Genomic DNA, 15,446 nt, shown 5'->3' with positions numbered 1-15,446 from the left:
AACTGAGCAAAACAACTGTTCTTTCAAGGCTCGGTATGAATTTACATTTATGATTAAATATTGACAGTGAGTCAGTTTCACGATGAGGGTTCAGGTTTTTAACAAAACTATACATACTTTTATGGAAATGAAAGAACAATTAATTTAAATTTTTATTTTTATTTTACAGTCTTCATCAAACCTCAGTCATATGAAGTTTTGAAACTTGAAGCAGTTTGACAAACGTTCAATCTTGACAAAGCCTAAAGGGAATGTCAGTTTGGCACATAACAAAAAAGGTTTTTCAATCTGCAATCACATTTGTCAGTTTAGGAGTGCAAATTTCAGTACAAATCTGACAGTAAAGTTTTGATTCATGAAAATGCATTTCATCCAAACAAAACTCCACAGATATTACAATTTTAAAAAATCTATCAAATGAAAAGTTTCATATTGAACACACCCTGGTATAGATCTCTGGAAACAGCTTTCACACAACTGACTCGGGGCAATCCATTCCAAGGTCATCCCAGACAATCGTCCTCTGTAAACTGATCTGAATTTAAGATTTGCATAGTGAACTAAAAACACTGCTGGTGGGACAGAATCGCTGAATCATTCAACCTTTTTGTACTTCTGGTAAGTCTGTAGAGAAAATCTGAGTTTTAAAGTCCTGTTGATCTCAATCTGTTTTGTTGCATTATGTACTGTCTTCGTTCCTAGTGAGTAACGACAAGGTCACTTAAAAACATTGAACAGCAGAAACAAGCAGCTGTATGAACACCAAACCACCACCTAACCTAAAAACATTTGCGGAAAAGCTTTAAAGCCATTTGGAAAAAAAATTTGCACTAACAAAAGTAGTCAAGCATTTCCTTAAAGTGACAGAAGTGATATTTGTTTAAAAAAAATGTCCCTAGGTTTAGGCTTATGCCACTTTTGAACCTCATAAAAATAAAACAGACAAATGTAAAGCAAATGCATTGTTTTTCAACCACTGAATTATTCTTGGCAGCAGGAAGCAAGTTCAGAGTGAATGTGGGCTCAACAGGTATTCCCTCCTTTTGTGGTTTAACATTATGAATCAGAAGTCAGGATAGGCAGCAGTGCAGGGTAGTTGGGGGTCCCCCAGCCTGTAACAGGGTCCCACAATTGTGCAGCACAGAAACCTTGACCCTGAACTGTTTCATCCAGGCAGCCCAGGTGACATCCTTCAGTCACCTGAAGACGAGGAAGCACAGGATTTAAGAACAGACCACAGGTAAAGTGCCTTACATACACACTCAATGGCCATTTTCTGATACACCTGTGCGATTTAATATTGTTAATTATTAGTGTTCTCATATATCCTTTCAAAAAATCCTTACTACACATTGTATCACTGAACTAATAAATAATAAGCCAGAACTTACATAAATACTATTACATATTTAGTTTATAACTTGGGGCAGCAAGGACTTGGTTTGGGTCTTTAATAAGTCGAGTGAAAAAAGCAATTAATGAAGTAACTTTCAGAAGGAGTAAATATCAACAAAGCCCACAACTCCAGATATACCGGCAACGATGTAAGTTATACCAGTTAAGTATGAACACAGCGCCAAAGTGACACTGAAAAAAATACTTACTTTACTACTAATGATAATAGAACTTACGTCAAACAGGGCCTGTCCTTTGAGCTTGTAGAGGCGAGGGTTGAGGAAACCCAGGACAGGAAGGCCCTTCTGCAGCCGCCGGTCATTAATGAGAGAGAGCAAACCTCCAACCACAGGAGTCGATGCCTGCAAGAGGGACAAGTGCAGACTATAATTACAAATTATTAAGTCATTCACACACAACTGCCCTTTTTAACACCACATTCATCCTCACAAAATAAGAGGAGTAACTACACAAGTGGAGTAAAAGGTTTTAGGCTACATAAAGGCTACAATGCCTTTTATAACTTTTTGATTGTGAAAAAGAAAAACCATTTCTAATCCAATACAGTATTTAAGCAGCCTTTGGACAAGAATGATTGAAAATTATTTTAAACAACTACTTTCCTATCAAATACAAATATTATTAAAATGGCTTCAACTAGAGGCAGCAGCAGTACTTAATGTTTAAAAAACTTATAGTCCATCCATCCATCTTCAACCGCTTATCCATGGCCGGGTCGTGGGGGCAACAGTCTCAGGAGAGATGCCCATACTTCCCTCTCCCCAGACACCTCCTCCAGCTCCTCCGATGGGATCCTGAGGCGTTTCAAATCCAGCTGAGAGACATAGTCCCTCCAGCGTGTCCTCGATCTTCCCCGAGGTCTCCTCCCGGTAATTATAGGTAGGACATGCCCAGAACACCTCCCCAGGGAGGCGTCCAGGAGGCATCCGGAACAAAAGCCTGAGTCACCTCAGCTGGCTCCGCTCGAGGCGGAGGAGCAGCGGCTCTACTCCGAACTCCTCCCTGGTGACTGATCTCCTCTCCCTAACTCTAAGGGTGCACCGAGCCACTCTACAGAGGAAACTCATTACAGCCGCTTGTATCCGGGATCCTGTCCTTTGGGTCATGACCACCTGGCACTCGCATACGAGCCCCAACACTAGGCCTGGCTCCAGGGTGGGGTCCCGGTTGCGCCATACCTGGCAACGTCACCGTTCTTGATGTTTTACTTTTTTTTCTTGACAATTTATTTGTTTGAACAGGTTTTGCATTCTACTTGAAATATTACAGTTTTTGTAAATTCATGTACAATATAGTACATCAAAAGTCACTTCACGACACCCACTGAAACATACAGACAGGCCAAACATTTTCTTAACAGTATATACTTCTAGTTCAGTTTGCCTACGGTCAAACCTTTTATATTGTTGCGCATGTTGTTTCCTCCAACCTTAGTTTTTACTTTCATGACAATATCTAACCAATCTACTGAATCAGAGGCATTGGTGAATGCACTATACAGTATCTTACCGAGGTCCCAGACACAAAGGGGATGGGTATTCTGTTGGTAACCACCCAGTAATTATCAGACAGGGCAGCCATGTCTGGATAGGCCCTGCCACTTGTGTTGAAATATGACGGAGGCGGGAGGGATGCTGCTACAGTCTTGAGATATGCATTCACTGCACTGGTCTGTAAAAGACACACAATGTCATTGATACGTCTACAAAAATTGAGTAATAAGAGAGCTGATGACTGTATTATTATCACCTGGTAGTTAGGCATCTTGAAGACATTGCTAAAGCCTCCTCCACTGATGTAATCTGTAACTTCATATGTGACTTTAAACGGGTTTTTGAACGAAGTTCCTCCTACTGTAGTGACATATGGGCTGGGAACCAGAAGCAGAAGTAGAGCAATAGATATTTAATGAATGTTTTTAACCTTTTGAGATTTGGACTATGTTTACAGCGTGTTCAGGATTTGCACTGAAATACTACAACACATGCTAAAAATATGTTCATCAGTTCAAAAATGGGGTTACTGTAAAAAAATATTGTACCTCGAGGCAGGAAAACTTGGTCTGAAGCTATTCTCTTTATCCAAATGTTTGCAGCCAGCACCACTGTCACCTGAAAAGGAAGAAAGATTTTTTTTTAACACAGCTTGTCGTCAGATGATCATGCAGTTTAAATTTAACAGTTTTTTTTTAATGAATACTTCAGGTCACAGAACATGCACAACAACGAAATTGTTGTGCTTTCATGTTTCCAAATAGTAACACACTGGAGCAGTCAGCTGACATGTCAGAAACATCATCTACTCTTTCTCAGACTGTTTGGCATTACAACTGAAGTTCCACATTTGTTCACGCTCTTTCTTTCTACCATTGAAAAGAGAATTTTTGTATTTTTCTATGAACAAGCATTCTGATTAAAAAGCTAAACAAAATCAAGTAAGAGGTCACAATATTACAAAACTGTGACCTGTCAAAAGTTATCAGCCTGAAGCTGTTCTGTCGACAAACAGAGGCTTTGTTAGTTCTGAGACATGGTAAATATTTAAGTTTTGTAAATGCTGACTAAAGTCCTTCACAGCAAATGGATGTTCTGCATGTTTCCTCTTCACTTACCAGAAGCAAAGAGCAAAGAAATTCCCCTGACTCCAGCCTTCATGAACTCTGTGTTGATGCGCATCATGTAAGCAGTGGACAGGCTGTCCTCATCGTCCCCGTAGCTGATGGTGTGAACCCAGGGCAGGTCAGAAATGTTGCTAAGTGAAACAATCCACTGGAGAAAAGGCTCCTGGGATTCATGGCGACCTGGAGGAGAATGACCAAATGAGGAAGAGTGAGTTTTTGATGGAGTTAAAATGTAGGTGATCAGATTGGAACAATGAGCTGAAAATATAATGAGCCAATGCATTTTTAGACGACTTTATGCCCTTTAACCTCCTAATGCAGCCTGCAAATGATTACAGTCAGTGCTAGATGTATAATCACTGAGAAAGTTGGAACAAAAATTTTAATTTTATCTTTGCTCAGGACCTGTCCTTCAAGTGAAGCATAAAATAAATTTCATGGACTGCATTTTTTCATCTTTTCAGAATTAAAATAAAAAAAATAAGTCACATAATAAGCCAACAAGATATGGAAAAGGCAGTGGACACCTTTGTTACTTCCAGGCTGGATTACTACAATTCATCACTGTCACTTTGCCCAAAGAAATCTATCAAACATCTTCAGAATGCAGCAGCCCACATTCTAACAGGAACCGGATTAAAAGAACACATTTCCCAAGTTTTAGTATCTCTGCATCGGCGCCATGTTAAAGCACGAATAGAATTAAAAATACTCCTTCTCAGGAACAGTCAGGCCCAACCATATCTTGAAGAGCTCATTGTGCCATATTGCCCCACTAGAACCCTGTGGTTCCAAACTGCCAGTTTGCTTGTCCAAAAATTTCCCTCACCCAAAAGCAAGCGGAGGGTGTGGGGGGGTGCAGGACTTTCAGTTATCGAGCTAATTTATTGTGACGCAGCCACCATCTTCATGTTCAAGAGTAGACTAAAAACGTTTACTTTTAATAAAGTTCATCAATAGCTCTGCTGTCAGGTTGAGGACTACCTGTAATTAAATTCTTGTAACATTTGCAGAATCTGTCACAAATATGGATTTCCATCACTTTAAGATTTACCGTTAATTTTTCCACATGCACACAAACACATGGCTGAAGCCTCACTCATACCTGGATTAGTGAAGACCCATGTAGGGATGTTTGCCCCTGTGCTCATGATGTACTGGACATCCAGACTGGCCTCCAGACCAGCCTTTCCTGCTCCTTGAGTCCCCACAACCCGGTCTACCTCAGAGAGGTGCTGGAAACTTCTGCCAAATATGCTCATGAACTCAGCCAGGTCTGCAGGACGGTAATACTGCTCCAAGAACTAGATGAGACAACAGCCAGCTAGAGTGATAAGTACACAAAGCTATAAATCTGTCCTGTCGTGGATGATGCACATGTCTAAATAAGAGCTTATTTTGAGACGGATATACCTGAGCTACAGCCTGGCTGTTGTTCTGAGCTGATCCCACATCAGTTACTGTCAGGTTATAGCGCTCCCTCAAGATGGCAGGAGTCACTCCAAGATGAAACCCGACTTTGGACTGATTTCTCTTCAAGTAATAGGCTTTGGAATAGTCCTGTTGCCCTTTAGGAGGGAAGCGGTGAAGCCCTCCAACTGTGGGAAAAAAATTGTAATGTGTTTTTAAGATCCTACTAAAAATAGACAGCAGACACAGATATAGTCTGAAAAGTTTGTAACCGAGAAATGTTCCCAACCGAAGTCCAGGTGCTGGTGAATGTCGTCACTAACAGAATATGGAGAAGAAGACCTCACCACAGACTGGCCATCTCTGACGTAGTGTTGGAACTTACTGCCTGAAAGCAACGTTTCTGCAACGCTTAATGCACACACAAAAAATAACAGTTTCAATCTAATTGTCTCCATGCAAACATTTGACATATTGTCTTTCATAAGAGCATATACTGGATCTAAAACCTACCTTGATACAATTATGCATTTAGAAACTCTAACAGGAAGTAAACTGTTATGAAGGGATTTCAAATGCCTCTCGCTCAGTAACCACACAAAGAGGAACCATCTCACAAGACAAAACCTTATTTTTGGCATGGTACACACAAGACAAGGAATATTTAAGCAGAATGCAAGTATTTTTTTAACTGTGTCAAAAGCAAGCAAAATTATTGCTGTGTAAGCGTAAAAACATATGCTTACTCTGCAGTCATGGTGCACTGTAAAAAGTCCTGAGTCTGAACAGTCCAGCAGTTTTTAATCCCATGGCTCGCCAGCCACTGATGCACCACTTTCTGGGTCAGTTCAGATGGACGCACCAGAGAGGACACCTCCTCCAGGGTGAGGTATTTACCTGGGGATCACAAAACATACCTCAGACAGTCTGCCGTTAGTATAGACAGCAACCAAAGTAAAAAGATCGGTTAAAGCTGCTTCTTCTGTTAAGAAACTGTCATTTACGTCATTTCATCATGATATGCTCTCTATTATGGAGGACAGAAAAGACGGACAGTTTCCAAATGATCATCTTGGATACACGTCAGGTTTCATCAGGACAACCTGCGGCCCTCATACAGATTCATACCATACTGAGCTGAGTCCGGGTCTGACACCCGTCTTAGAGTTTCCTCCAGTTGCTCGATATTCTGCTGCTTCAGGGCAAAGGTGAGCTCCACTTCCTTTTGGGGGTCAACTGGGCCCACACGAATCCAGTCCTCTGGTGTCCTGAGAAAATAGAAGAAGAAGTGGTTGATGAAGATGACTGACTGTTGCACCTTTCAAATGTTTTCATTACTTTGCTGTGATTCTTCAGTTAACCTTTCAGTAAACCTTTGAAAATGTCACAGTAATTTAATAACTTTTGATCAATCCCGAGTTACATCATTTGGAAAATTCTGAGTCATTCTGTAAAGTGGTTTAAAATCATCATATAGTACACACCATACCATTAAAAATCTGAGCTTGCACTACCTAATGTGTCAACCATATTTGGAGCCACATTTTTGTTAGGTACCAGTCACTGTAAATATCACAACGATTTTTTTTTTTTAAATCCCCTTTTTAATCTTCAGTCATACTTGCTTTGTCAAGACTGATCTATACAAATGAAAAAATCAGTAGGCTTCACTTTAAAAATATGTAATTAGACTTTGAACAAGGACAGATCGAAGCATAATAAATTAAAAATAGATAAGACAAAGGCTGTCAGGGTGGAATTTCTCACAGAACATTTTGGTTCGATTCCAGATATCCACTCCACACCAATGGGCTGAATAACAAGGGTATGGAGAAGGTCAGTCTGCAGCATGAGAAATAAAACATGGGGTTGTATAATTAAATATGCACAGGTCAACACATATTAAACTGAAAAATATTTAATCACGAACTTCCCTGTATAATTTTGAGGTCATCAACAGATTCAAAGTTAGCTAATGTCTCTCTTTAGACACAAACGTAATAATCTGCTGACTGTCATACTTGATGTTGTTAGCTATGGTCGTCAGTATGTGTGAACACTCGGCTAGCGGCCAGCTATGTAGGTCATCCCACACTTAATCCGTCAAGGTTCTCCACAACACTAGCCACAGATATCAAGAGTCACCTGATAGCGGTGTATTTTCTTAATAAATATGAATTAAAGATGCAAATATAAACATATTAGCATATATTTCTGAATAAAACATTCGCCTCTTGACTTATTTAGGGTACCTACAGTATGTTGTTCATCGTGTCCTCGCTCCGAACTGTTGTCTTCAATGTGTTTGTGAGCGGTGGGCGGGCAGTTACGGAAGCAGTCGTCACGTGACAGATGGTCATATGACTTTTGTCAATTTGTTAAAAACTTCCGCCAGTACTTATTTTTCCTCGTTTTTATACAAAATATCGCAAAATCAAGATAAATGGATTTAAATTCATTTTTATGCTAAGGAAATCTTCGTACAAATATTTTTTTATTACGAAAAATATTCGTAAATTTTTTTTATATTACTAATAACATATCCAAAATGAATCAAATGAATGATGTATCTTGAAAAGGACCATTAATGGCAATACATACATTATGAGAATAAGGTCACAATTACTTTAGGATAAGTGTGTTTGATTTTGTCACACCTCAGTCAGCAATGAATGCTTCAAGTGTCCAAAGCTTTTCAACACTTGCTAAAGAGAAATTCCTGACAACAATGGAACATTAATAACTTGTGGTTGTGCTCATTGAGTCTAACAATGGATAGGGATACAATCGTGAGGCTTTTCAGTTTTTAGTTTTTTGAACATAGTACATGTTTGGATTTTGCTTTAAAACACAAAAGTACAATTTGTCCTTTTTAAAAAAATAAAACATTGACAGACGTCCTCATTTCAGTGGCTAAACAAACTCAAAATTTGTGTTCTGAATTGTTCTATGTGCTGTACATACGGTGGGCAAAATAAGTATTGAACTTCCAATTTTTCTAACTAAATATATTTCTATAGATACTACTAACAACTAACTTTCAACAAATGTCAGTAACAAACCATGGAGCCCACACATGCAAAGTAATCAAACTTTACATGTGCAAAAAATTAAGTTACATGTAAAAGCAATGGGAAGACACCATACTGGAAAAAAAGTATGAAATGCATTTAATACTTCATACCAAAGCCTTTGTTTGGCAAAACTTTCCTCCTGTATGAAGAAACGGTCTCATGCATTGTGCAGATGTGATTTTGGCCCATTCTTCCAGTCTTCAAATCTTGAAGGTTTCTTTCAAATTTTCTATTGTGCCCAATAATTCTGATAATTGGCTTGTCCATTGTTGCATTATTTTCGTCTTGTTGTTTTTAAAAACTTGTGTTTTCTATACTTCTCTGGAACTTTCCAATTGTTTCGGATAGTGGCATTGGTGGAAGCATGATGTTTTTGTAGGTTAATCTTAAAACATTTTTCGTATGCATGTGTTTATTATACTGTATTGTAGTTTAATGTCAATGAATACCATATCCTCTGGGAAGTTTTGGCTTGATCAGGCACAGTGATGAGGTGTGTCAAGGACTAATCAGATCAGTGTTTGGCGTCAGGAATTTGTATTCCAAATTCTTCCAGTTTTGTCTCAGATTGGTGGTGAGGTCTGAGTACAAATCAGTCTCCTTTGACTTCAATACTATTTTTGAATTCTTCAAATAAGGAAATTTCTTCTTTAATTCCTTAAGTGTGCAGGATAATAAATAATGAATGTGCTTGGATGGGTCACAAGCCACCTCAATAATTGTTCTCTAAAAACATACAAATACACCAATAAACCATGATTAAGATTTAAAGAACATTTATTCAAAGTTACAACTGAGTCCTTAAATCATGACAAAAACTATATTTACAGGAACATACTGCAAGATAAAAGCACCATCTCCAAACTCCATGTTAAATGGTTATATGGCATTTCATTCAATTACTCTGACCTATTACAAATCATAGCTTGTGTTTGCATTTATAAATTTAAAAAATACTGGAAATCATTAAACATATGGTGAATTAAACAAGGAAAAAGTCAAGTCAGAATCTGAAACATTGATTTTATTTTGTGCAAGACCGATTTGATTTTTCTTTAAAAAATGACAAAATATTTTAGATCAAGTCCATCAGTTATTATCTGAAAAGTAAAAATCCTCTTCCTCTCCACTGTCAGACAACACTCCATTGTTTCCTGGGAACATCTCCCAAACAAGAAAGTTGTCATTTTCTGGTCAGAGGGAGAAATAAATAGATTATGCCAAGGGATGAAACTTATATTATGAACAAAACCAAGTATAAACTCTTCTTTCTGAAAATTGTAAAAAAAATGAAAAATTTCTTCTTACTGCAAAAAAAAAAAAAAGCCAACCTCAGCACAACAAAATCTTAAGTAAAGCACAATCTGGTTCATCCCTAACCTCCATCATGGAAGTGTAAACCTATGGTGAGTACTTTTCTCAGGAAACCTACCTGTGTTAACGCATCTCCTCAGTGATCGCTTAACTGACGGCGTGGGAGAGAAGTTCTGAGAGAAACAAAAAAGTAAATTGCTTTTACATTAAAAAGAATCTGTGTGGTTTGTGAAAAGAATCTCATCTTTAGTACCTTTGAAGAAGGAGCCTGTTTGCAGTTGAACTGACTTTTTTTCATCCTCTTCTGGAGCTGATACACGTACTTATCATCATTGCTCCTATGAAATAAAAAAAGAGGTAGTTTAGTTCTTGCACTCCAGTCATCTTTTACTAGTTTGTAGGATTGAATGCCATGCACCTGTTGGCACATCCCATCATGCCCGGAGTGATGTGCAAACACTGAGGAGTCTTGCTTTCAGGCAAACCTATTGACATGGGGGTCGTGGGCTCCAGGTCTGTCAACGTGAAGTCCCGGTCTTCACTGGGGCACATGGAGGGGATCTGTGCATCAAGACGGTAGTGAGACAGTCTCATAACTACAAGATGAGGATTTTGCAGAATAAAATTGTAGACGGAAAAAAAAAACAAAAACAAGAAACAAACCTCAAAGCGTTTATTCTGCATATACTCAGAGTTGAAAACATCATCAACATTTTCTCTGGGCATGGTCTCCAGGAACTGACGCACCTGCTGCTTCCTTTTTAAGGTTCCCACCCGGGCTGATATGACAGGATGGTCTGTAACTAGTCACAGATGAGTAATAAGTAAATAAATAATTTAAATTTTGAAAGAAACAACAACAAAAATAACCACAGCAATCATAGTTTTCCAAAAAAAAAAAAAGGAAGCAAATTTGAAAAGAAATATCTTTAGTTCTTCACCAACTGTAATATTTTTTCCCCTCACTATGTTAAAGGAGTGCATTGCTCACTAGTTGAAATTGAACTAATTTACTTACATAAACTAAGAATGTTCTGTACCTGGATGTTTTGGAGCTTCTACATATTTCTTTTTGGGTTTTCTGCCTCCCTTAGCTGGTGTCTTGGAGGTCTCCTGGGATGTGTGCTGGCTGTGGCATTCTTCTGCTGAACGTGTTCCAACGAATCTTGCCACTTTTGCCCAGTATCCAGTCATGTGCTTCGGATAGAAGGCTACAGCCCTGGAAAATGTACATATGCACGTTACTTTTAACTCTACAAGTTCTACTTTCTCCTTCGGTCAACGTACAAACTTACTCTTTAAGCTTCATAATCTCTGCTTCGGTCCACTTGTCTTCATCTTGTTCTTGTGGAATCAAGGTGTTTCCTTTGTGTTTAGTGGTAGGCTGTGCTGACTTACATGAAGGCTTTGGGGGTTGGGCTGTCTCTGTGCATTTGCTCTGTTTGGCTTTTCTTGGTATTTGTGCTGCATCTCTAATTTTTGTCTTTCTCAGATTTCTCTCACTCTCCTCTGACATGTGACTTGGCTGTAACCTATCACCTTTATCCCTGTGGACTCTTCTGCCCTGCTTCTTTCTATGAATGGATAAATCATCATTTGACAACTTATCCTGTGATGTTTTTTTACTTAAAGGAGATTCTGGGGATGCCGACAGTCTCAGTGAAGACTTTGTTTTTTCATGCTCCCGTCTTGTTGTGCTCCTTGTTGAATACTTTTCAGGTTTGCTTTGTTTTTGAGGGGCAGCGAAATACTTCTGTCTGGACCTGGCCTCTTTGTCAGAAAACTTTTCAGCACTGTTGGATGAGTCTGTAGAAGTTTGGGGTGAATGAGAGGATCTACTCTCATGACTAACTTTGGATTTGTTATGTCTCTGGAGGGGAGCCTTGACCTTTCTCTGCGGTACTGTTGCTTCTTTGTTGCTGGCTTTGTCACATTGCTTCAGGCCTGAAAACACGAAAAAAAATTTGCCAGCCTCCATCTCAAAACCAATCTCACAATATTAAAACTACAGCTCAATTATCTTTACCTTCACTGGAAGCCTGGTACACAAATGTAGGTTTCCGAGACGCCCTCGCAGACACTGCTGTGATGACCTCCTGTGAGATACAGAGATAGTGATGTAATGACAAATACCAGCTGTTTGAATGTAAACAACAGTCATTGGATTTTCATGTGACCCGTAAGTTGAACTTACAGGTTGGAGGACAGAAGTTTCATAGCATTCATGGATGGTAACATTCATCTGTGCATCCACAATGACTCTCCCTCCTTTCCAGTACTCCAGAGGTGGTTTGATGACACGACCACTTCGAGATACTGTTGTAGAGGACGAGGAGGCAGGACGACAGGACTCGGCTGGAGAAGTGCAGAGGGTAAATAGATATGTTAAAAAAAAATTTAAAAACAGCATTAATACTCCAAATAAATAATACTACAAATAACGTCAGATTCATATCAGCATGTCTCTTATACTTACGTGTCTTCACAGAATTTTTCCGATGCTGTTTTATAGAATGCTTGATAGATGCCTCAGATTTAGTCTTTGCCGTGGCACCTCTCGATCTGTTCCTTGTCGTTTCTTTGCTGGGGTCAAAATGACAAGACAGAATTGAGCTCCTCCAAAAACTTAATTTTCAAAACCATTTATGAAAGTGGTTACCAAATACTGTACGTTATTATCTAATCTCATGGACAAATAATTCAGTATCCTCGGCAAAAAACAAAAAACAGTCCAGTGTAAGTGAGAGTATGCACTGTATTGTGGGTGTCTTAAAGGATATTAAAAATCGTACTTTTTTGACTCTGACAAGAACTTTTCGTAGATCATCTTCCAGTTTGGAGGAAACCCAGTGACAAACTTCTTCAAAAGCCACTGAGGGAGCCCTGAACAAGTATAAATGAAAATGCAAAATGTCTATATATATATTATGAAAGCATTTCTTTCTGCAAAATCTAAAAAAAAAAATTCTTTGATTAAAATATCAACTTATACAAGATTGGACTTACCATTTTCAACACGCAAAACCATCTTTCCAACCAAAATGTAAACCCTCCCGGAGACAGTCTTGAGAACACGATTAGAAACTCTATCCATAATGATGTTGCTGTTCCACGGTATGCCTTCCTCTCTAAGTGAAGAAGACGGGTCAAAATGACCTGTGTTTTCATTAAAAATCACAAAAAGTCCCAACAGAAACCAAGGAATGTGGGCTTCAATGTTTGTCTCATAGGAGTAATTGAATGAGCGAAGTTCTTCATCATATTGTTAAGTCAAAATTCTAAAACTCATACCTGTGGATTCCCTCGACGTAAAGGCCCTTAGTAGCTTTCATTAAATACCACTTGGTGAGGTATATCACACTCTCCTGCCAAAAAGAGAAACCCATCGCAATAAGGAACAAAAACATCAAATCATTTCTGGGTTAAAATATGTAGACAAATCCTTTTGCTTGAATTGATCAATACTTTGATTATCCAAGTTCAGTGACCACAAGGCTAACATTACCCCCCCTTTAATCAATTTCAGGTATATCTCCGTATTTTAAATTCTACTCACACTTGGGAATTTTATGGATTGGAGCCCTTTGTCACGCTTGAACACAGACTCATTTTTCTTCGGTATGGAGATTCGGGGTGTATTGAGTATAAGTGGGTCTTCGAGCAAAACAGGTTGTGGTGGCACATCAGGGGTCACGACCTCCTCAGAGAGACCTGTGTCTGACTGGCTGTTAGGCGGTTCTACTTGAGACCAGTTAAAAGGAACCACTGTTTCTGGAACACTCGCACTGCGCTCAGCCTCATCCATGTTGTGATCTGCAGGTGCATTTTTGGACTGATGGAAATTACCTTTGAAATAAAAAAATGGTAGCATGAACAAAACTTGGTAAGGAATTCCATAAATATTCAAATAAAAGCAATCCCACATACGTAAACATCTCCTTTCAGCGTTTTGGTTTGCAGGATTATAAGCATATATACTTACTCACCTCTATCTTGGAAAGCCGTTGTACTGCTCCTGATATCATGAACTTCTTGCTGCTCTTTTCTACGTTCCCTCTCCTTCATGTATGCAAACATCTTTGCTGGAGATATGGGGGGAATTTTTTCCAGAGCAATAACACAACCTGTTAAAAATAGTTAAGGGGTGTCAGTTCATGTAAATAATGACTCGTTTTGGTTCAAAACAAATTAAATTTAAAAAAATCTCACATTTCTTTGCAGCAGATGGAGGTGGTGGGAAGTGGACTGCAGACGTTCCTCTATTGTGAACCAAATCCTCCAGACATGAGTTGTGGTGTGTGTCATCCTGAATGAAAACACTTTCCTGTACATGACGACCATCACTACAGACCTGTTTTGCGAGGTAGCTGACGTTCAAATCCCCTTTCCTCTTTCTCAGCCTCTTCTTCATGGGGCTAAACACACTGGCTGAAGGCTTTGTAGAATTATTCTCCTGAAGCATCGGCTGTATATTAGTCATACTGTTCACATTGAAGTCATCCAAGTCTCTGCTCGAAATCGGTTCTGTGTGGGTCTGCTTCCTGATGACTGAAAAGTGGGGCTCGAACATTTCTGTTGACTCCAGGTTGGTTCTCTTTCCTGGTGTGTGTCCATGTCCTCTGTTGATCATTGGGTAAAAAAGCCCCGCAGGTTTGCTGATATGGTCGGAATAAGAGTACCCGAAGTCTTTCTGAGGACTTGATATGGGTGAAAGGGTCAAGGGCTGCATTTCGTGTGGATACGATCCAAACCTCTCGTTCTCTTTAAGCTCATCCGCTATCGATGAGTTGTCTGCTGTCCGTTTCGTTGGTGATCTGAATTGTGCTCCTCCACCACTGACCTTATTCAGGGCATCGCTGGTGGCAAAAATCCTCTCGCCCGCGCACATCTGTCGCTGCACTTTAGATTTTAGTTTAGCAAACACCTTGGCAGGAGATTCATATCGAGGTTTCGTGTGTTGTTTTAAATGCTGATATGACGCCATGTTTTACAATCAATAAAGATTATTATGATACATCAATTGCGTATGTTAGCAAGCTAACTCGTTACTCCGCAAATTTCAAACTATGCAACATTGCGGTGGTTGGCTAAACCCATGTGACGTTTTCCTACTAATACGTCACTTCCGGAGTTTTTAAAACGCTTTTTTTTCTTTTTTACTTTTTTACTTTTTTACTTTTCTTTTTTTTCTCTTTTTTACTATTTCTTATTACATTAACAATTTAATGTAACAAAATCAGTGCAGCATAAAAACGACAAAGTATATAAAGCGCAATAGAAAAAACGAACACAACGTAAAGTAGAAAAAAAAGAATGCAATTGCAAGTCACTCGTCCTGTACATACTGTTCGTGTCAATACACTTTCACATAAGCACGCAATACAGTACTTGGAGATTTTCACAAAGCAAAAAATAAATTAAAATCTAATAAAACAACATGAAATGTAAAATAACAACATACTTCTTGAAACACAAAAAATATACAACATAAAAAGGGCTTTGGGAGACCAGATATTTTTAATAAATATTTGTTAATGTTAACATCAGCTGAATTTTTACAATTTACATATACATTTTTATTTATGTACAGTATTTGTGTAGGTATGTTCTTG

General features: G+C 38.8%; 2 protein-coding genes across 3 annotated transcripts; both read right to left on the bottom strand.

Moving 5' to 3' along the window:
* Nucleotides 1–139: 139 nt before the first annotated feature.
* tpp1 (tripeptidyl peptidase I) lies at nt 140–7,781 on the bottom strand. Its single transcript, XM_068338851.1, has 13 exons — nt 7,703–7,781; nt 7,214–7,288; nt 6,575–6,714; nt 6,193–6,343; nt 5,736–5,857; nt 5,450–5,634; nt 5,142–5,340; nt 4,028–4,216; nt 3,458–3,527; nt 3,166–3,286; nt 2,926–3,087; nt 1,632–1,757; nt 140–1,200 (listed from the first exon to the last, which is right to left on the bottom strand). The coding sequence occupies exons 1-13, from the start codon at nt 7,714–7,716 to the stop codon at nt 1,057–1,059; spliced, it is 1,698 nt and encodes a 565-aa protein (XP_068194952.1). The 5' UTR covers nt 7,717–7,781; the 3' UTR covers nt 140–1,056.
* A 1,598-nt stretch (nt 7,782–9,379) lies between these two features.
* On the bottom strand, nt 9,380–14,877 carry mis18bp1 (MIS18 binding protein 1). Of its 2 annotated transcripts, none has more exons than XM_068339165.1 (16): nt 14,044–14,877; nt 13,821–13,958; nt 13,391–13,680; nt 13,126–13,199; nt 12,841–12,962; nt 12,627–12,717; nt 12,311–12,417; nt 12,029–12,189; nt 11,861–11,930; nt 11,130–11,778; nt 10,875–11,053; nt 10,498–10,637; nt 10,253–10,395; nt 10,088–10,172; nt 9,953–10,007; nt 9,380–9,710 (listed from the first exon to the last, which is right to left on the bottom strand). In XM_068339165.1, the coding sequence occupies exons 1-16, from the start codon at nt 14,816–14,818 to the stop codon at nt 9,610–9,612; spliced, it is 3,180 nt and encodes a 1,059-aa protein (XP_068195266.1). In that variant the 5' UTR covers nt 14,819–14,877; the 3' UTR covers nt 9,380–9,609. The 2 variants fall into 2 exon arrangements, with proteins under 2 accessions (XP_068195266.1, XP_068195267.1); XM_068339166.1 differs by having other exon boundaries at nt 10,498–10,631.
* Between the last annotated feature and the right edge of the window lie 569 nt (nt 14,878–15,446).

The sequence above is a fragment of the Antennarius striatus genome, chromosome 17 (genome assembly GCF_040054535.1).
Source record: "Antennarius striatus isolate MH-2024 chromosome 17, ASM4005453v1, whole genome shotgun sequence".
NCBI classification, from domain to species: domain Eukaryota; kingdom Metazoa; phylum Chordata; class Actinopteri; order Lophiiformes; family Antennariidae; genus Antennarius; species Antennarius striatus.
This window is presented reverse-complemented; position numbering and strand designations above follow the sequence as displayed.

Bases quoted from the DNA above. Each gene is read 5' to 3' on its own strand.
- mis18bp1 (XM_068339165.1), bottom strand. From the start codon at position 14,818: ATGGCGTCATATCAGCATTTAAAACAACACACGAAACCTCGATATGAA. The intron at 12,718-12,840 runs GTAAGTCCAATC...ATACTTGTTCAG, and splicing joins GGTTTTGCGTGTTGAAAATG to GGCTCCCTCAGTGGCTTTTG. The intron at 12,418-12,626 runs GTACGATTTTTA...TTTTGACCCCAG, and splicing joins TTCTTGTCAGAGTCAAAAAA to CAAAGAAACGACAAGGAACA.
- tpp1 (XM_068338851.1), bottom strand. The intron at 6,715-7,213 runs GTGAGAAATTCC...CTATTTTCTCAG, and splicing joins GAATCGAACCAAAATGTTCT to GACACCAGAGGACTGGATTC. The intron at 6,344-6,574 runs GTATGAATCTGT...TGTGATCCCCAG, and splicing joins CCCGGACTCAGCTCAGTATG to GTAAATACCTCACCCTGGAG.